Raw genomic sequence first — 22,785 nt, 5'->3', positions numbered from 1 at the left:
GCTGGACTTATCCCCTCTGTGCATAATAGTGTGATGCTTTTGGTTGCAGTGTGAACACTTACTATTACCAGAGCACTCCCAATTAAGGTGAGGACCAAAACAATTAACACAGAGACGACGGTACTTCAGAAATTTTCATTTATCGCTCCACTCCTGTGATTAAAATGAATCACAAGAGACGAGATGATGTTTGTGATTACAGAATTGGCAAACAATAGAATCTGAAACAACTATCTGATGTGCAGTAACACCAGATATAGGCTTACCACTAGAAGATCCCATATTTTTAAAAGGAGTAGTTGCTCAAATATTTACAATCTTATTAACAGGTTTACAAGGAAACGATTCCATTGTAATGATTTGTGCCGAAATGAAGTCTCGTAGTTGACCTAAAGTAGGAGGATCACTGCTACTACCTAACATTTTTTGCCAATCTTTGTTCGTTAAAAATCAAATCCACTTACTACAAGAGCGATAAATATGTCAGCATCTCCTACTGCTCTCTCTCTAAAGATATCAAGGAATCAACAGAACTTATCATCTCCTTAGATAGCCTCTCATAGCTTGACAACTGAGAATAGTAGTTGTATACGTATTAATGAGACGATGTTTATTATCATGATACCGGGTTATGGTATCCCAGGCCTGTATATAACTCTCTTTAGACAAGGATATATTTTTAATGAGGTCTGAAGCTTCACCCTTTAGATGCGCCCTAAGATGTTGATATTAAAAAATAGCTGGTAATTCTTGCTTCCTATGGACTATAGCCCTATAAACATCGCGAAAATTCTCCCAGTTAGCAAAATCACCATCAAAATATGGCAAGTCTATTGGAGGTAAAGAAGAGAAACTCTAAAACGAACTACCATTGGCATTAGTAGGAGGTAATGTGCCTGTTGGATTCGAATGATCATTAAGCGAATTGAAAAAATCGTCAAAATCACCCTGAACTGAATAAACAGTATCCTCTCCCACTTCAAAGCACTCATTTTTAAAATAATCATGAGTTGTGGGTAAAGGTTTTATATTCATAATGTTATCATGAGTGGATTTAAACTGTTCAAAAGTATCTCTGAGTTGATAAAGCCTAGAGTCAGCCTGACCCCTGGTCATTTTCACCTGGCCAAGTTTCTTAAAGTTTGTAAAGGAACCTTTAATTTTGTTAAACAGTTTAACTTGTACCTCATAAAGGTTATCCATTTTGATAAGGTAAATTTCAATTCAATTAATAAATATTCAATAAATAAATACAAACCGCGCACCGTAGCCAAATTTTAGTCAGACACAAGCTAACTAATTCAACAATAACGCTAAACGACGGTAGTGTTCTTAATTTTTACAAGTGCTTACATAAAATAAGGTTCGCAAAAATATATTCAAGTCAATCGGTAACAAAAAAAACAAAAAACTATAAGGAACTGATGTTACAAACCAAAAATATACAATTTTACAAACCGTGTAAACAGGACCAAGTATTCGTAGTTATGTTGAGTTCGAAAGACCTGCAGTGCTTGACAGCAGTGGTGCCGACTCAATAGCCTGCCGAGACAGGCAGCAGCAAACGCTGACGACGAAAGGACCCGTAGAGCCAGCAGCAGCAGTTGTCTCAATAGCCTGCAGAGGCAGGCAGCAGCACACGCTGACGACGAAAGGACCCGTGGAGCCAGCAGCAGCAGCGGTGTTGTCTCAATAGCCTGCAGAGGCACGCAGCAGCACACGCTAACGACGAAAGGACCCGTGGAGCCAGCAGCAGCAGCGGTGTTGTCTCAATAGCATGCAGAAGCAGGCAGCAGCACGCGCTGATGACGACCAAAGCACGAGCAGAAGCAGCGGTGTTGTCACAATAGCCTGCAGAAGCAGGCAGCAGCACGCGCTGATGACGACCAAAGCACGAGCAGTAGCAGCGGTGTTGTCACAATAGCCTGCAGAGACAGGCAGCAGCACACGCTGACGACGAAAGGACCTGTGGAGCCAGCAGCAGCAGCGGTGTTGGCACAATAGCCTGCAGAGGCAGGCAGCAGCACACGCTGACGACGAAAGGACCCGTGAAACCAGCAGCAGCAGCGGTGTTGGCACAATAGCCTGCAGAGGCAGGCAGCAGCACACGCTGACGACAACGGAAGCACGAGCAGTAGCAGCGGTGTTGTCACAATAGCCTGCAGAGACAGGCAGCAGCACATGCTGACGACGAAAGGACCCGTGGAGCCAGCAGCAGCAGCGGTATTGTCTCAATAGCCTGCAGAAGCAGGCATCAGCACGCGCTAATGACGACCAAAGCACGAGCAGTAGCAGCGGTGTTGTCACAATAGCCTGCAGAGACAGGCAGCAGCACACGCTGACGACGAAAGGACCCGTGGAGCCAGCAGCAGCAGCGGTGTTGGCACAATAGCCTGCATAGGCAGGCAGCAGCACACGCTGACGACGACCGAAGCACGAGCAGTAGCAGCGGTGTTGTCACAATAGCCTGCAGAGACAGGCAGCAGCACACGCTGACGATGAAAGGACCCGTGGAGCCAGCAGCAGCAGCGGTGTTGTCTCAATAGCCTGCAGAGGCAGGTAGCAGCACACGCTGATGATGACCAAAGCACGAGCAGCAGCAGCGAGTCCCCTAAATAAACAATGGACTCGCTCGCACCCGACGACAAACGAACAAAGAAAAGAGAGAAAGATATATGGCTATATGTGTGTGTGTGTGTGTGTGTGCGTACGGACTACGCGCCGGCGCGTTGACCGCGTCAGCTTTGTCGCCCGAGAACGTGAAAAGAAGCCAAGATGGCCGATAAAATGACCACGTGTCTTACACAAAAGGAAAATGTCCTACACCTATATTTCACCTCCCCAGCATCCGGCTCGAAGGGCCATGTTCGAAATTGAACTCAGTAAGATAGTGGACTGTATATTTTTTTTATATCGCACGCCGGATTCGGGGGAGCGTGAAAAAGGATGTAATTAAAGGACACTGTAATAATGCACAACACACTTTTAAACACTTTAGCCGTTTATTATAAAAAATAATCTCTCTATTTAATTCTACCTTAACAAGTCAAAATACTTGCTTACATGCAAGATTAAAAAAGGCAGACTAATATTTTGAGTCAAACTGAGTAATTACGTGTCAATCTAAATTGTGAATCGTCTTCGTTACAATAATCTTACATAAAACGATACACGTGAAAATTATAAACACGAGCGCAAAGCGACTTACCGAAAAGGGCGTTTGAGGCTGACTGACGATAACCGCAGCAGCAGCAAGCTGCTGGACAAAAGTAAGTATAAACAGAGTCTATTGGTGTATTAATAGACGCGCGCACGCTTATGATTGGCCCTTATAGGTAAGAGAATATTTTAAAGCGCGAGATTTCAAATCTCATAAACTAAATCTTCTATTCACATCAGTATAATTTTACTGATGTTGCACATAACATAACAATAATGATAGTAATGATCATAACGATAATGGTTATAATAATAATTATAATATTATTATTATTAATAATAATTATTATAATAATAATAATACTAATAGTTGTAATGATAGTTATGATAATAATAAGAACGATTAAGATGATCCTTCTGTTTCAGTATTATTCATCTAGATAATCGTACAGATTTAACATAAAGTATTTTATTTATCCATTGTATGCCAGAAGAGTATCTTAAAAATTTTTGCTACGTGCACACTTTACGATGCAAATAATAGACCAATTTATTTAAGAAATAATCAAACAAACTGGGGAATTAAATGTTATGAAGGTTCATAAGATGCATTAAAAGTAAAACGCTTAATTATATTAAAACATTTTGAAAATGAAGAGAAAATTGGAGACGTAGTTAAGGAACTTAAAAGAAGAAAACATTATCAAGATGCTATGGTTACAATCAGAAAGTGTGGTAGACTAGATTTATTTAAAATTGTATCGTGCAATCCTAAATGGAAAGGATTGAAAACGGTTCTGGCTAAAAAAAAAAAAATATCTTAGCTTATATTCACTCAATAGAGTTCCAAAAACGTGAACTACCGCATGTACATGCACTCATAACATTTCATTCTAATGATGAAATAAGTACTCCTGACGGTATAAATAGTGTAATATCTGCTAGGATTGCTTGAAATAGCAAAAAAACTTACAAAATTAATTATCAAACATATGCTCCATTTTCCATACAAATTTTATAATGCAATGTTCAAATTTTTTGAGAATTTAAATAAAACCCGAGCGCCATAGCACTATCTGAAAAGTAGTGTGGAAATGTGCTTACAAACATATATATAGATAAAAATGTTATTGAGAGAGTGATGGAAAATTGCTGTAAATGGTACGAGTACTTTGGAGCTTTCTTCAAACTGTTAGGAGTGTTAAAGGGGATGATGCACCAAGTAATATAATTTAAAATAACAAAAATCGATATAATTTTACCTTAAAGATGTGGCTGGTGGGTGTCAGGAAGGAGTTCTTTAAAATTGTTTTGGGTTATACTGTTATTACCTTATAAAATTGGGAGGGGTCTGAGAGGGTCTAAACAAAATTGGGTTGGGGTATACTGTTATTGGGCTATAAAATTGGGTGGGGAGGTGAGGGGGGTTAAAAAATTAAATCAACTAACACGGGGGTATTAATGGGTCATGGGACCCACGGTAAGAACGAAGTTCTTTTAACATGAGATGGGTATGGACACAATTTCTCAGGTATCAAGGGGGTTGCCAGACCCACAGGAAGAACGAAGCTCTGTAAACGTTAGTACTGCATTCATGTTGCTTACTAAAACAAAAACTTGAAAAACGGATGAAAAAAAAAAAAAAACAATAAGTAGTTTAGTACTTACGATGGTTGATCAGTAAGAGCTAATTTAGGAGTGAGAATAAAAACTCCAAAGTCAGGTGTTAGTTTAAGCAACGTTTCGTTGGTCTTAACGCCAACCTCATCAGGCTCACTTTATTGACAGAAAAAACACAACAAATTTCATAAATTATATTGCAGGGCCAATATTTACAAATATCTACATTAATGCAAAATTAATTGTAAGTAAGTAGTCACGAATAAAATAGTAGTATAAATAATTATCAAATTGAACAATTACTCACGTCCATATCGTTAAGACGATCGTTACAGACTGTTTACCTAGATGTTATTGGTTGCCAAAAATACATAAACCTTCCCTTTCATTTAGACCAATTATTTTATCCATTAATTTTGCTGCACACACACTCGCCTCAATTCTCTATAATTCTCTTTCTTAACTATTTGAAAAACCTTCTTCACATTTGAATAATAGCGTTGAACTTATAAAACAAATTAAAAATCTTAAAATACCGGAAAATCATATTTTTATTTCTTTGGATGTTATTTCTCTATTTACCAATATTTCGTTAGAATCAGTCATAAATAGTTTGGAAAAAAGATACATGCAAATCCACAGATTATCAAAAATTCCTTTTCATGAAATTATAGAATGCACAAAATTTTTTTTCAATAATGTTTACTTCACCTTTCATAAAAAATTTTATAAACAGATTTTTGGTAGCCCTATGGGCTCTCCTGTCTCTCCACTATTCGCTGACTTAGTTTTAGAAGATCTTGAGACAGAAGGCCTACGCGTGTTAGAAGAAAATCATAATCGCGTTTCCTTCATATATAAAAGATACGTCGACGACACTCTCATATGTGTACATAAAGATCAGGCACAATTATTTTTACAGATTTTCAACAAACAGGACAATCACTTAAAATTTACCTGCGAAGTAGAGAAAAACAATTGTTTTAATTTCTTAGACATAACAATTACACATATCTTTTAAAACTTAAAAATAATCACGAATTGGTACGTCAAGCCAATTTCATCGAATAGATTAATTAATTTCAATTCTAACCACCCCCGATCTTTAAAAGTCAATGCAGTATACAGTTTGGTTGATCGAGCTATTCTTTTGTCTGACAAATCATACCACAGGAAGAATATTCTCATGGCAAAAAGAATTTTACGTGATAATGATTATACTTAACTTTTCATACAAAAATATATCAAGAAAAGACTTTACCAAATAAAAAATACTAATAATGACAATAACAACCTACGTGATAAAATAGAAACTTCTATTCCATAAAACCCTGTATTCTTTAAATTTTGTTTAAAAATTTTGAAAAAATTAAATATACAAATTTACCCTATTATTCAAAATGAATTAGACAGTGTTATCATTCTTGGGAAAGACAAGATTGATAAGCTCGATCAAACCAATGTTGTGTATCATTTTGCATGTGATTCTTGCTCTGCATCATATGTAGGTGAAACAAAGAGAGCATTGAAAAAACGCCTGAATGAACATAAAAGTACCAAGAAAGATGAACTTGTTGTCGCTTTACACATGAAAAAATTCAACCATAATTTTAATTTTTCTCTAACAAAGATTCTAGACCGTGAACCTAATAGACAAAAAAAATTAATATCTGAAATGCTATACATACACTTTACTAATTACACTATTAATAAGAAAGAAAATACCTTACTTCTCAATAACATATATAAAGATTTTATAAGTAATCTTTCTAAATAATACAATGTAGTTATGTACTGCTGTTATCTATATTCGTAAGAAGCGTACATTTACTGTTCATATGTATATGCGTAAATACATACATGTTTGACACATACGTTATTCGTTCGAGGCACCCAACAGTCTGTAACGATCGTTCTAACGATATGGACGTGAGTAATTGTTCAATTTGAAAATTATTTATATTACTATTTTATTCGTGACTACTTACTTACAATTAATTTTGCATTAATGTAGATATTTGTAAATATTGGCCCTGCAATGTAATTTATGAAATTTGTTGTGTTTTTTCTGTCAATAAAGTGAGCCTGATGAGGTTGACGTTAAGACCAACGAAACGTTGCTCAAACTAACACCTGACTTTGGAGTTTTTATTCTCACTCCTAAATTAGCTCTTACTGATCGTGTATTTATGCACTAAACCTTAAGAAATCATCTATTCTATACATGTTTATTTTAATTTTTTTTTTTTCTTCTTCTTCTTTTTTTTTTTTTTTTTTAGATGTATTTAGAAAACAAATACATTATTTATAAAACAAATACATAATTAAATGTATTATCAGTGAATACATTTAAAAATGGAATGTTATAGTTACGAACCGCACCATAAGTACAAAAAACCGAGTTCCTATAGTCGGCAGCACTTTTTTTTAATTTTATTTAGAATTGTAAAAGAAAAAAATTCAAAGTCAAATAAAAATTATTGTGGGAAAATAAAATTAAAATTTGTTTAAAAATTTATTGCTTGGGAGTGTGAGGGGGAATGGTGGGTAAAGGTGTGCAGAAGAGTAACACGGCACGGTTGGCAGATATACATATATAGTGGGGAGAGGGGAAGTGTATGGAGAACAGTAGGTAAGGGGGACGTGGTAAGGGGGACGAGGTAAGGGGGGAAACTTGAGAGGAAGAGATTCTGGGTAAACCACTTTCGTTTCAAAAAAAAAAAAATCTGTCGGTTTTAAAATTCCAGCCCCCCGAGTAACGTGACATAAAGAACTTCGTTCTAAAAATAATTTACCTTAATTCAAGTAAGACAAAAACTAATAGAATTTTACCTTTTTTAGAGTGTGGCTCAGGGGGGTGGATGCGTAACATCCCGAGTTGATACAGACGAAGTATATTATAAGTAAAAACTCAATTTATCTGTTGAATTTGTATATGGTATATTGTGTACATACACAAGCTCATATGATAAGTGGAGCTCAAAAGTCACTTATACGCATGTATGTGTAACAGCCTTGAGGTAAACATTTCATAATATGCTGACATATAATACGACTAGCCTCGTTGTAAGAATGCATGTATATATTGAAATCGTACGTCACATGTATGAATGCATTAATTTGAATTGTATGTATAAATTAATACTCTTCTTGTGCATTGATTGTCCATCAAGAGAAAAAATTACTTTTCCGCCCTCGGGTGGTTTTGGGAGGCTGGTACTTCCTCGGGCAAAAAAGCAGTTTTCCGGAACTCGTTCGAAAAGTCTCCTTTACGAACTTCGTTACGTCCCTTGCCTTCGGCTTGGGCCGCAAACCTCTCTGTTCGCAAACAAAGACTTTTTAAACTCGTAGGAAAACTACTATTTCTCACGTCTGTCACCTGTTCTCTAAGGTTTTGATCTATTCTTGATTCCCATGACTTGCGAGTACCTTACGTACGTATAGCGTAACGTGTTGGCTGCAACATCTTACTGTCCACGAACTCATTCCTGTAGTTTAAGGAACCACTGAAAAATACTGTTCAAAGCATTAGGGGACTCTGAAGCAGAAGTAACAAAAATCAGTAATAGATGTGAGTTAATTATTAACGATAAAGTAAACAATGAATCTTTTTCAATTGACCCAAGTAAATTGTATTTAAAAGAATAAATTATTTTGAATTGTTTCAATAAAAGAATCCATTAATGAAAATCATCTACATCAGGTAAAGAAAGATTTTTACGATACTAAAAAAAACAAGTAAAGCTCATGAGCTGAATCCTCAGAGACAACACGAATGACAATACAATAAAAAGTTGAAGACGTTACTCAAAACAAGTCTGATCGTAACAAGTGGAGAAAGGGCTGAGAGGGGGCTCATCAAATGCGAGCGGTGGGTGTCAGTGGGGGTGTAAGGGGGTTATTGAAAAATTCAACCCAATCGAAATAACGTACAAACTGTTAGAACACCACCTTATTGTAGGGGAAGCTGAGGAGTGGTGCAAGTTTTGTTGAATGACCCTCCAAAACCACTATATAATACAGTACGATTTTATATATAATGTACATTGTATGTGCATTCCAACTTTGAGACTAATCGTATTACGTGTATAAAAATATGTCATATTACATATCTCATATGATATATTTTTATACCTTTTGTAGAGATGCCATTTGAACTTGCGTACTAACACTATAACATCTTGCAAAAATGTCATAAACAAAATATGCTTGTTCTTGTTGTATGATCTGTCTGTATCAATATGAAATGTAACAAATAATTATAAAGAAAGCACTATTGTGCTATTTTTTTGTAAATTTCATCACTCTAAGTATTGGGATCAATTCAACTCATAGTGATTGCAGTATCGCTTTATACTTGATATTGTTATGCGTTGGTAATACTGTAAGTATTATTGCTCGATGTTTTGTATTTAATCGGAACTTTTAAATAATTGCTTTTTGTCTCTAATAGTTACTATATTTAATTTGACTGTACTTTTTGACATTTTTTCAATTTTTTCTTCAAAATTGGGGGCTATTATTTCAAATGTTCAAAACTATTTTAAAAGTTTTCATGTTTCATTGCGGACTTGAATGATCTTGTAAAATTATACATTGTATTTATCGAAATTTTAAAATGTGTTTGTAAATTTGCTTTTGAATATTAAGTCTTGTTTATTCTGATAATTTATGGCTCTAGTTACTATTTGTGACTTTTATGAGAAAAATATAGTGTACATAAAGTGATGAAATTTTATATAATGAAACAAAATAAGATTCTCAATAATTTTTTTATACATTTTTTGCATTTTATTAATGACCAAAATCATTCTTACAACTCAAAATAGTTTTTAGTATGATAGTTAATAACTAAAAAGGAAGCCTTCCATGAAGTTTTGATGAATTTGAAGTCGTAATTGCAAAGAACAATCTATCTTACATGTACGACACAAATACAAATCTTGTTTTTAATGATAATTTAAATCTAATTCTTTAATATCGTATTTATATCTCTATACGTATTTTGATTCGCTTTTACTTCAATCATCATTTATTGTAAATGAATATTTCCACACAAAACGTTGAAAACGAATTAACTAAAATTAGCTACGTATATGGAAATATGCCCTCTTCCGCTGGGTTTGCGAACCGTTAAAAGTGTTGACTCATTCTGCCATCTGCAATTGCCATGTACAAGACTCTGCCAGTCTATGTTTTTTCTCAGCATTTTGTCTGCCAGTTCAGTAGGAGTGCGAAGAAGCTTCTTTATTTTCACCACATCTTTCGCAACTTATGCATTTTACTTAAGACTCATGTGGTGAAATTGCCGTATTTTGTATTGTATTGAACTAGTTGTTACTGTTTATTTAGCATTAGATCACTGAGTGCACTTAAGCAGCAACGTTCGTATTTTAAAATATATTAAGACTTCGGAAGATGGAATGAAATTATTTTTAAAATAAGTTTTCATAACAATAGCTGTTTTGCTCTATTCGAAAATTGAAGGTGGGTGTGAAGTAGTTTTTACGCTGTTTGCTGTGGCGGCTTAGTAAAGCATGATGTTTGCGCTTGCTAGGCCGAGCACCAGGCAAGAGACAGGATTTAGTTGGCCAGGCAAAACCACTGACACAAAAAAAGTTATTTCGATGGATTTACACTTTATTTATTATTAAGTTCTTACTACCTTCAGTCAAAAACAAGGCGTGCTCAAGTTAAATGAGACTTTTGCAAGCGTGCGTGTCTCGGGCGCCGTGCAATCATAATTTGAAGTGCTCATAATGCCCAAGACTCACGAGTATCTGACATGATTGATGATCAATGGAAGCCGATAATTGATCCTCAGCAAGCCTGAAACGCTCTAAATGTAAACGGCCGTAACAAGTAGTGATAAATGTACGCAGAAAGAGAGGGGCCATGTAAAATAAACTGAAGAAGTGGTAGAGGGCGAACCTTGAGGGCTTACATGTAAAACTTACGTCATATGTATGGCATACATTTATTTAAAAAAAAAAAATATATATATATATTTATATAACATGATAAGGTGACAAATCCAATTTCTCATTCTTCCAAGCACGTTTAAGCCGCAAAAAAATAAGAATGATTCTAATTTCTACATGTTACAAAATTTATAGCTAGTTTTTACACACATATATTTAGAAAAGTTACTAATAAATTTTTTAATTTTCTATATTTCTATAAATTTTTAACTTGGACATACAGTTTTAATAATTTATTTGATTTGTAGAGTGCGGCTGGTCATAAATAAGGTGAATGGGGAAGCTGTAGCCATGAAAATGGTTGATCTTAATAAACATCCAGATGCACGATGTAATGTTCGTAAAGAGACAACTATTCATAGAATGCTTTCTAATCCTAATATTATTCAGTATTTCGGACAGCGCAGTGAGTTAAATGTTGAATATATTTTTCTAGAGTACGCGTCTGGTGGAGAACTTTTTGATCGGATCGGTATGATGAGTCTGTTACATATCTTTTAAAAGTAAACCTTCTATTTTAAAAATTTAAGTACATTTATGTTATACAGAACCAGACGTTGGAATGCCACTCGTAGAAGCACGGAAATATTTTAGGCAGTTAATAATGGCTGTTGAATACTTACATAAAAGAGGTGTTGCGCATAGAGATTTGAAACCAGAAAATTTATTGCTGGACGCTCACAATAATTTAAAAGTTTCTGATTTTGGCTTAGCAACTGTATATCGATTTCAAGGTAAAGAACGCCGCCTGGATAAAAAATGTGGAACTTTACCTTACGTAGCACCAGAAGTCTTAGAAGTACCGTATAATGCAGAACCTGCTGACATTTGGTCTTGTGGTATTATCTTAACTGCTTTACTAGCAGGAGGTAATTTTTTCTATGTGGATTATTATTTGAAGTGATTCTTGTATTTTTTTTTCTTCTTTTTTTTCAATCAATGAATTCTTACATTATTAGAGTTGCCTTGGGATCAAGCTTGCATGAGTTGTTTGGAGTATGTTGCTTGGAAGGATTATAAATATGAACAGCTTACACCATGGAAAAAGTTAGATGAACAATCATTATCACTAATAAGAAAAATCTTGAACCACATTCCATCATCACGATACACATTATTTGACATAAAAAGACATATTTGGTACAACATTCGATTTTCGGAAGGTAGTAAAATTTTATTGCATTCAAGTTTTTTATTAAAACTATTAATCATTTTTCTTACAATTGGCAGTACACTGTTATTGATAATTGACTGTAACGTACAGAAGTATAGGTGAGACTCTAGGCGTCCTCTCCTTGCATCTCGTAACAAAATGCCTTAGGGCCAAAGGAAGAAACGAGAGAGCAAAAAAAAGGCTTTTGGGGAACTTTCTTTGCCTTATGAGAGCGATATCTTGAATAATGATCTTTAACGTAATAAATATTAATCAATTCCGTGACGCGTCTCTTTACCAATCTCTTTTCCACATAACAGTTTTAGTGCTAAGAGTGGGGTACGATAAAGGTCAGATTGTTTTCTTATTTTTCTTAATTTAGAAATTAATTCCGCCAAGAAGCACACACAGTGCAGTGCTGTGGAGTTATGACAGTTAAAGATCGAAAGGCCCTGGATCAGATCAAAGACGACATTGCCGGTCATAATCTACCAGCAGCGATGATAACAGATCAGCAGTCAACAGGACTAGGGCACTGATTAAAATATATCTTATTATCAAGGCAGACAAATGGCGAGTGCTGAAGAGAAATGTTGTTCAACATATTACTCGTGCTGGTGTGCATATTAACTATCACGTGAGTACATAAGTTAAAAAAATAATTTTTTTCACACATTTATTACTTTATCCGCTTTTATTTTATGACGCAAAAATTCAACGAGTTGGACGGAAACAAGAAGGTACAGAGACCTGAGGAAAAAGAGAAAGGTGTTTCTATGAACATAATATCATAAATCATGGTGGGCACTGAAAGCAGGCAAACTCTCTACCCTTCGTTTTCTCTTAACTGCCGCAGCAACGTAAAAGGAATCGAATATCAGGACCTAGCCACAACATATAGCCTAACGAACTCTATTAAAAGAGACCTGAAGCGTTAAATCTTCAGATTCAATAATTCCATGCGTCTACACTGTACTACACTGACTCAGGGCAAGCTGAATTTTTCGAATAGGAGCATGGTATATCGTGCGAGCAAACCAGATACATTTAAGAAAATCCAAACTGCAGACACAGCAAATGTGTATTTTTTTGAAGATACTTACTAGAACGCTGCAAATGGTAAGGACACAATAAATGACGATAGGGCTGAGATATGCAATTTATTTAACAAAGGAAAACAAGGAAAAGATATAAGGCAATAAATGCTGAAATTAGAAGTAAAACCAAGTCAGTATGTAAAGTTAGACGTGTTAGATGAGAAAAACTAGAGCAGTAGAGGTGGTGGTTTTTGCCACAATGAAAGCAAAATTAATAAGACAACTTGGAGAAAAGAAGTAGATAATCTACCAGGCAAAGCATCAACAGTCATTGTAAAAACGGGGGCTCTGATAAAAAAATAGGAAGGCTAAACTAAGGAATATGAGAGTAGACAAGGCAGAGGTAGAGAATAACGGCAGTACGAGACAGAAAAAACGTAGTTAAATAAAAGAACGGTGAAAATTTTAGGCGGCTTAGGCGAAATAAGTAGGTCCTCAAAGAATGCCAGGAAATTCAGACATTTTTTGGTGGCCTCACTTACTGGCTTACATTAAGAGTGGAGAGGCATGAGGAGCATGAGAGTGGAAAATGATGGAAGACGTCACCTAGAAAGCTGAGTTAAAAAAATAAGCAAAGAACTAGAGTAAACTCAATACGAAAGAGTTCAAGAATTTTTTGGGGGAAATTTCAAACAGATATAGCACTATAAATGACTCAGATACTTTAATGACACAACTAAACGTAATCAAACAACAACATTAGAAATCAATTTACTACAGCAGGGGGGTGCAACATCTGTACAATAGGCTGACGATGCTGTACGGTTTCAACCCGAGCCTATTGCCAATTAAAAAAATAGTGGACAGTGGGTGCTTAGGTACCTAAGTATGAAGTTACACTTCTATGAAGTTATATGAAAAACAATACCATTAAGAGTATAAATGAAAATACCTTCTATGAAACAATATTGTGTACAAAGGTCGTGCAATTATCGTATAGATGAGTATACCCACGTTGATTAGGTACATACTTATAAAACACATACATGTTTTCAATTAATATTTTAATATTTAATAAATTAACGACTATAAACAATATATTAAGGCACAATACAATATAAACAACTCAGGCTAGTCAGTACAAGACCGTGGGCTTTTATCGAATTTTCCGATTATTTTAGAACAACTTCCATGTCCGTTTAGAACGTTATCAGCTATATATTTTTTTTTACATATGTTATTTAAACATCAACCGTATATTCAAAATAGAAAAAAAAAATACCAACAAAAAACAAAAAATTGCAGATTGTTCAACTATACCTATACCCTTTTTCATATGTTTGATTTAAAAAAATCTCAAGGTAACATATAACCTTACAAAAAATTCACGTAATATTGTATTTATATGATCTGTTGAAATCTCCCAATTTTTTTGGTACAGAAGATTACTTCTAGATAAACCTGTTGAGTTTTAAAAGAAATTTATAATTTAAATTTTTTTTTTTTTTTTTTTTTTTTTTTTTTTTTTTTTTTTTTTTTTCAACAACACAAGAAAGAAGGGATCAAGTATGCGTAAGAGCATGTATGTAAGTACATCCATATGAGAAAAACAATTGATTCTCTCAATTCTCTGAACTTTTCCCCCGGTAACTATGTGAAGAACGTCCTTAAGTCTAAAAATCACTTAATTCGGGAATGGAAAAATTGTGAAAGAATAGAACACAAAAAAAATCCATTATTTTATTTGCAACATACAAAAATTTATTTTTCAATTTTTGAAAATTTTGAAAAAATAAGCAAGAATTGTATAAACAGTTATATATTTATTCTGAAAGTAACAAATTAATGATAAGTAAATAAAGGTTTATTAATACACAGGAAAGTTGCTCTGCTAAAATACTTTAATTTCCAAGTTTTCGAAAATACATCTATCTTAAAAATTGATTGTAATAGATAAATTATTAATTTTTTTAATTTATAATAAAACCAAATAAATAATTTTATAGTAAACGAAAATTTATATCAAAAATAAGTAACGAACTACATCATAACATGCAGTAATCGAATTTTCTATGTTGGGACCGCTCTAAGGGCCTCGGCTATCGTAAAGAAGGTTGGGGGTTCAAATTTCTTTGGAAACTAGCTACTTTTTTTAGAAATTGGTTAATACAAAAAGAAATAATAAATCATTTAATTCAAAACGTGTGGTGTGGTGGCGTTGTGTATTGTGGGGGACTGAAAGTACGTCACAGGAAGTGGGAAAAAGGGGGAAGAATCAAGCAAAATCTACTTTCATCACACTTTTTTATGAGGCCACAAATCTAAAATTGTTAATTTACCTTCACGCATTATGCACCTATAGAAGTATAACTTTAACAAGTCATGAAAGAAATCATGAAAGTGGAGGCAATTAAACACTTTACTTACGGCTAGCATCGAAGATTAAGGTGCAGAGTTACAAGTTTTAACCCAAAGACCCTCTGTGAAGCAATAATAGAATCACTGAAAATCGAAAGCGACCTTAGTTTACGGTACGTAATACTAGTAAGGACTAGTACGCATCCTACGTACAATAATGCAACTACTGAGTGGTGACCACTTGTCAACCTTGCACGGAAAGGAGAGAACATGGAAGAAGTCACTAGTGAGACACAAAAAGCAGTAGCAGCAAACGAATGAGGCTGTATATAATGCAACGGCTAAATCGGGCATTTGGTTGAAGAATGTCGAAAACTACTTGTGTTAATAAACAACAGAAAGGCTTCAAGAGAGTTAAAATAAAAATCGAAATGAGAAAAATGCTGGAACAAGAGATAATCACGCTTTTTACCTTCCTATATAGCTCAAATACTTTAATAGTAGCAAAACAACCGGGGCCAAACAACGAAAAAAGGTTCAGATCAGTCACAGATTTTTGACTCCTTAACGAAGTCATAGTAGGTTCATGTTACCCGCTACTGTTTCAGAGAGACATCTTAGAGAACCTAGCATTGGTACGTTACATCACTGTAATAGATCTTTAATCGGGAGTTTTTCAGGTAGAAATATCCAAAGATGCTAGATATAAAACGGTGTTTTTGGGTCCAGACGAGCATTATCAATACATAAGGATACTAATGGGGCCAAACACATTTCTAAGGGCAATTGCATAAGCACTCGAGGGTTACAAGGTCATTAAATGGGAGTGTAGCTTGATGACAATGATTTTTGCCCCGGACCTTAAGGAACACGGAAAACGATCTATGAAACTGTTGGAACGGCTGGCAGCTGCAAATCTTACTACTGAACTCTTTCTAGATTACACTGTAGGAAAAGTTTAAGTGGCCAGAAGTTACCCTTGACTGACCAACGTAAAGAAAGTAAAACAGTGTCTGAGATTTTTAGGGTACTAGAAAGCAGTTTATTAAAAATTATTTACAAATTTTTCAACCTCTATAAAGACTTTAAATAACGGGCACCAGATTTCAATGGGGCAACCAAGAGGAGGAGGCGTTCAGAATCCTCGTGGATACACTGTACAGTGGACCTGTACTCATCATCCCAGATTTAGAAAAATCATTCACCGTGATAACAGATGCATCAGACTAGGCGCTGGGTGCAACCCTCAGTCTAATGAGCAGTTTAGACCTTATTTATATGGATGCAAGTTTACAGTGATCACGGGTCACGAACCTCTGAAACATTTTTACTCAGCAAGGCAACCAGATGTTTGGTTTAGTAGACTTAAAGCAGAACTTCAAAGTTATGAATTTAAAGGCATACATCACCTGAGTATACTAAAGAGGCCAGCTGACCCGCTTTTTTGGAACCCGATAATACACAAATAGGAAACCAACTTAGAGTGTCCTAGTGCCAGGAAACGAAAATGAAATAACGATACTAACCTTTACGAAAAGAAATTTTTCGTAATTTTTTAATCACACCACAAAAGGCAGATATGAGAACAAATACAGAAGTGATCACCGAAAAATAGGAAACATAGTGGGAAAAACAATGTAAATACGGAACGGGTTACTAACCCTTTAATGGACATGGAAGAAAAAGGGACCGGATGCATATATATACATATATGTATGATATATTAGGAGGCAAATCTGATGAACTTTAGCCTAAATTAGTTATTGGTATTGAAAGACGCGATGGAGAATGTAGGCCAAGAATAAGGATTGATGTATGGGATCCTAAGGATTTGGTACCTGTAGAAAAAGTGGCATTACAGATGAGAAGGGACGTGAATGACATTCTACACAACTGGAACGAGGAGATCAAGTCACATCATTATGAGACCTAAGCAAAAAGTGAACTTTAAGAACCATTCAGACCACTACACTACTAGATAAGTGGTTGAAAACTCTAAGAGACAAAATGTGAAAGGAAACTTGTGAATGCGGACAACCTGGTAGAATCTTGGTAAGAATGTCAGAAATACCATCTGGCCTGCCTGAAAACTGTTCCATTGTCTTATATGTGCATTTAGTCTTGACCGGGTAGCTGTGAATAATACTGTTTAGTTCTTATTTATTACAAAAATGCAGAGAGTCGAAGAAGACAGAATTGATATTACATTTACAAACAGCAACAAATGGTAGTAAATTTGATCTCTTACATCCAGAAAGCATCAGTGAAAACGAACACTATACTTCTCTTAAACATGCCTCTCACACAGTCAACTCTCATTGTTAGCCAGAAAAAGGGCTGATAGAACATTACCACATCACCAGAAAGGGAGACCAGGAAAGCGGAAAAGAAGATAAGAGGACAGACAGGGGGAAACAGGAAAAAATTTTAAAAGGCCGCTAGGAGTGAAGCAGGACCAAGTGAGGAAAAAACAAGCCTAGATGAGCACACTAGAAAATGAATGAAAGAAAACATATCAGTGATAGGAGACAGCTTTGACCACGTCGAAGTACAGGACAAGGGGGACACCAACGATTTGATTAAAGCGCTTCGCGAAATAGATAGCTAAAATGAAAAATCGAAGGGCCAAGATAGTCCCACATCTACCATACATGGGAAAGTATAGAGTATGTAGGATGCGGTTATCAACCGATATTTTACCATGGGCACCAAGGGAAGAGGAAGATCTACATGTACTATAAAAACTAAACAAGATTGAAGGCCACTCATTCAATTAGTTAGACAATCAAGCGCTTATGACAGTGACAGAATGGTATTTAATACAAAGGCCATAGGCCATCTCGTGCTCTGCACGAGAAAAGACTCATAATCTGACACCCATAAACAACGAAGAAAGAAGCGTTAGAGAATCAAAAGTGGCAAATCATAAAAAAGTTACCATTGTGCACATGTATGTAAAGTAGAATTTCGACGAAACGGCGCTTACATTATACATTACAAAGTGTATTTAAACCCCTTAAAAAAGTAGTAGTGGCAAAAAAAATTAAAACGATTAGGATCGTCAGAGACCTAGTGATCCTCAATCTGACCCAGTGGAAATACTTTGTCGATAATTTTGAGGAAATTTTCAAAGATATTATACCAGTAACGGTACGTTACACGAACACATTAGTAATCCTACCAGCAGATCAAAGATCCAAAATCATGAAAGAATACTACGTGGTGGCAACATGTGGACATAAGGGAATGAGCAAGACATAACAGAATTGCTAAAGACTTCTAATGGAGGAACACGCACTCAGATGTAAGACAAGTCATTCTGGGATGCAAGTCATCGTGCCAAACGAAAAAACTCAACATTTATTGTTGGGTTGGAACACTTATTTCATGAATGAAAGCATGGATGAACTTGCTAGGTGGTTTGAAACAGACAAAATGGGCAGCACAGTATGAACTTATACAATACAACGGACCATGAGGGTGTGGCATACGTACCACACGAACTTATTTAGAGACAAAAAGCTAGAACGCTACCTAGTATCAAACTGCTACCGAAGGCCCAGACTTCGAACAAATATTTCAAAGAGTTAGATGAGACCCTGACAGAAATTAGAACTATCACAGCAATAAACCGAGTTAAGGTGAAGTCGAACGTCCCGAGATAGGACATATATACATATTTCAGATTCAGATACGCAGGCTTACGAAAAAATAAAAAAAGAACTTAATTGGGAGGTGAGCATAAACAAAACATTAATCTATAGTAGAATCTGCACATTATAAATGAAAAAGAAACAACAAAGTGAGGGAAAGTGCGCGTATGGCACTCTTTAATAATAAAACATCCTTTAGTAGGTGTAGAATTATCTTAGGAGTCAAATATACAGATTCTTAATTGTAAAATACTAAAAATACAATTGAAAAAAAGTATGCATTTATGAAGAACAAGCATGTGTCATTATTTGTACTCTATGTTTTAGTGTCGTAAAAATTAAAAACTAAATTTTTTTATCTTTCATAATTAATTTAAAAATAGAAACCAACAAGTTATACTGATTTTATTATTAGAAAAAAAACCTGGCCTAAAGAAATGCTTTGTCGATAAAAAATCCTGAACAAAAAAATTTGATCTGTAACTTTTTTAACGCTCAAAGTTTTTTTGATTTTGGAGAAATCTTGAGCGCTGCATGTATAAGCTAAAAAAGTATGATTCAATTCAGTGTCAACTTGGCTGCTGCATCTTCTGTAGCCTTTCTCCCCTCTGCCATGTATACTTTAACTCCTATACTTGCATTGCATGCAACGGAGCATGAATAGGGTATAGTTTTGACCCGCCGCCACCGCTTGCTGTCCGGTGGCCCCCTCCTTCTCACTTATTCTTACAGTAAAAGACAAAAAAATTCTTACAATTGTAGAATTTTAATCGATAGCAAATTTTTTTCCCTACACGCTGATATTTCTATTTTTGGTGTGTCTATTACCGTTCACAACATACAGGTTCAATAAAATTTTAAGCACGTTTTTTATTAAAACGCTGATCGTTTTATGAGCTTATTTTTTTTTCTTATTCCAAAGTATTGAATTATTTTGTAAGTAAAATTGTGATGATTGTCATTCTCAAACAATCAGTATGTGAGACTTAATTATCATCAGTAGACTTTCGAATAAAATAGTTGAAAAAAATTTTGTTAGTATTTCATTGTCAACTTTAAATGTTAATATATAGCAAATGATTTTATCAGTTTGTGTGATGTACGCAAATGCATCAAAGGTTATATAAAGTACTATTAAAAACATTTTAAAACATCTTGTTTTCAGTAGTCATGTGAGAAAACAAGGAGATAAGTGTGGTTGTATCGAAGGATGTTAAAGTTGATGGACTTAAAACTATTATTTGATGGCGAAAACATTAGTACAAAGTAAGGTTTATAGAAATCAGTGGCAAGTAACAGTTTGGTATTTCCTTATAATTCAGCTGTAAAAAATACATTGCTTCCAGCACTATTTGTTTGTTTGCTAATGCATGATCGAATTGACCGTGCCAGTAAAATTAGCTGCAAATAAAATTTAATGAATATTTTTTTATTAGTCTGGAGATTGCTGTGAACTGCATGCAAGTGTAGCTGGTCTACATATTACAGTTGTTCTGCTTCTAAATTACGATTGTATAATCGCGCTTGGCTACATCTGCTTCGTTAATTAGCATGCCTCTAGTCTTTGCTTGTTGCCCATCTGACATATGCGTCTCATGCATACAAGTAAGGGTGGGTAGACCGTTCTTGGCATAGTAAAAGTAAACGCTCATCAAAACAATGATCCATGGCAAAGACACATAATCGATATTGTTGAATTATTGTCAAACATTGAAAAAATAATTATATAGGTTTCTAGGCTCATTACTCAACCTAACATGAATTTTTTTATTAAAAGTGAAGTAGTTTCAGTGAGTATTTTAACACCATTAAAACAAATAATTATTAATTGAGTTTTTGATTAAATTATAAGATTGTGTTTGAATATAAGCAATACTTAATTCTTGTCTCTATAATATTAATTATAAGGCAATACTTTGTTATGGTTTATCTGTATTAACAGCTTCAAGAGCTGACAACTACTAACCATTACTCTACGTTTTTTTTTTTTCTTTTTTTTTCTCCAAATAAATTGTTTGATACGAATGATGTGTATAAAAAACTTATCTCAAACTTATTCTTCTACTGTTAAAATAGTGACTAAGTACGTTAAGTTGACATGGAAACAAACGTGTGCTGCAGTGAAAGCTTCCTGCTACACAAACCCCACCAGTGTGGACAAATTTACTCCACATTCATTCTTTGTAAATTAAATATATCTAGTGTTCTACCATTAAAAAAAAAATAAATAAATACTTAGAAGGAATTTCATTTTTATTATTCAATTTAGATAAATTCATTAGTCTATTTGTATTACTATTCAATGATTTTTCAATCCTTTACAAACCGCTCTCGAATAGAAAACTTCAAAACTTTTTTTTTAAACTGAATAATTGTTAAAAAAAGTAAAATCATTAATAAAAAGCTTATACGAGTGATTTTTTATTAATAATTTTTATTAACAAATCATTTTAATAAAAAAATATTCAGGTAGCTTAGCTCATTTGAGTGGCCAAAAATGACCCGTGTTCTCCTGACGTTGTATCTTTATTTCAATAGGTAGGAAGGAACCCTCTGGCTATCCATGCCCAAATTTCATTTTCACTCATGGGTACTGAGTGTCAAAAAAAAAATCATTTTTATTTCGTGTTTTTTACTCATAGTAAGCAATGTACCATTTCTCTGGGATGCCGAGGATCATTAACGTGACATGTGAGCGTGGCTGGTGCATGTTTGTACCTCAGTGGTAATGATAATTCTTTTTTTTCTCATGGCACTAAGTTTTTTTTGCACCTATAGGCATACTTTGTGCCAGGTAATTAATCTGCCGTGCTTTGTACCCATACTAAGAAATAATAATTTTTGTCACATAAACGCAATAGTCGTCAATAATATGACATGGCTCAAATGACCTACGAAGAAAATCGTTTCTGTAGCGAATTATATTTCTTGTGATAGCGAATGAAACTTATTTCATGGCCCTTATAGAAAAAGTAATTCATAAAAGATGGTAGCAAGTCATCAGTGGTTGTAAAGTGTTCATGCAGGCCCAAAAACTACAATAAGATCTTTCAGTAAAAAAAAAAAAAGAAATAATAGCTACCAGGACAAAAATGTAAAAAATGTCACTAGGCGATCTTAACGGAATGTACTACTATTTATAGAGAATTATTGGTACATTTAAACATTCAATACATTCTAATACTATATTTTATTTAAAATGACCCAAGTTATTTACAAGGATTAACTGTCTTGCCTAATGATACTTGCATTCGTGACAACAAGTCTGCTAAAGGTCTTACTTCTTATATTTAAACGACGTATGCTTATTTACTTTATACGATGAAGTAATACGTTACTAACTTGCATAAAATAGACTTTATAAAATAGGTTTCTCAACATATCCGAATCTGACTACAACAGTCGAATAACTGCAGACCAATCGATGCAAAGTATTTTTTTTTTCTATGTTTACATATGTATTGATCACTTAATACATTACTAATATGTGGAATTTTATAAAGATGAGATCGGTGACTTCCACGTGCTACAGATAAAACCAACGCAATTCAAGCAATATACATAAAGTAATTATTGATATGAATAATCTTATTATGTACGTTATTATCAGTCAGCCTACTTTGCTGAAACAGAGACTATATCTACAAAAATACAAAACAAAAAGAATACAGTCTCATACTAAATATTACAGAACTTACAGTACGTCAAGTTTCTTAAAGATCTTAATTAAAAAAAAGTTACTTTAAAGTCTCCATAATGAGTCCATATTCAGTCAAAAAAATTTTTTTACATCACACTTCTATTTAAAACAATAATTTTATTTT

General features: G+C 34.5%; 1 protein-coding gene across 2 annotated transcripts in view; it reads left to right on the top strand.

Moving 5' to 3' along the window:
• The window catches only part of grp (serine/threonine-protein kinase grp), a 212,188-nt gene that overhangs the window by 69,437 nt on the left and 119,966 nt on the right, over positions 1–22,785 (top strand). Inside the window, exons 2-4 of one of the 2 annotated variants that reach the window (XM_089595863.1) lie at positions 11,009–11,232; positions 11,309–11,629; positions 11,720–11,923. In XM_089595863.1, the coding sequence (XP_089451989.1) occupies positions 11,009–11,232; positions 11,309–11,629; positions 11,720–11,923 (749 nt within the window). The remainder of the gene's footprint in view (positions 1–11,008; positions 11,233–11,308; positions 11,630–11,719; positions 11,924–22,785) is intronic. The other variant, XM_089595865.1, reaches the window with a different exon arrangement.

The sequence above is a fragment of the Copidosoma floridanum genome, unplaced genomic scaffold (genome assembly GCF_036245765.1).
Source record: "Copidosoma floridanum isolate Cflo_tuat_1 unplaced genomic scaffold, Cflo_Japanese_pri ptg000004l, whole genome shotgun sequence".
NCBI lineage: Eukaryota > Metazoa > Arthropoda > Insecta > Hymenoptera > Encyrtidae > Copidosoma > Copidosoma floridanum.
Note: the sequence above shows the minus strand (reverse complement) of the source record. Positions and strands in the feature narration are given on the sequence as shown.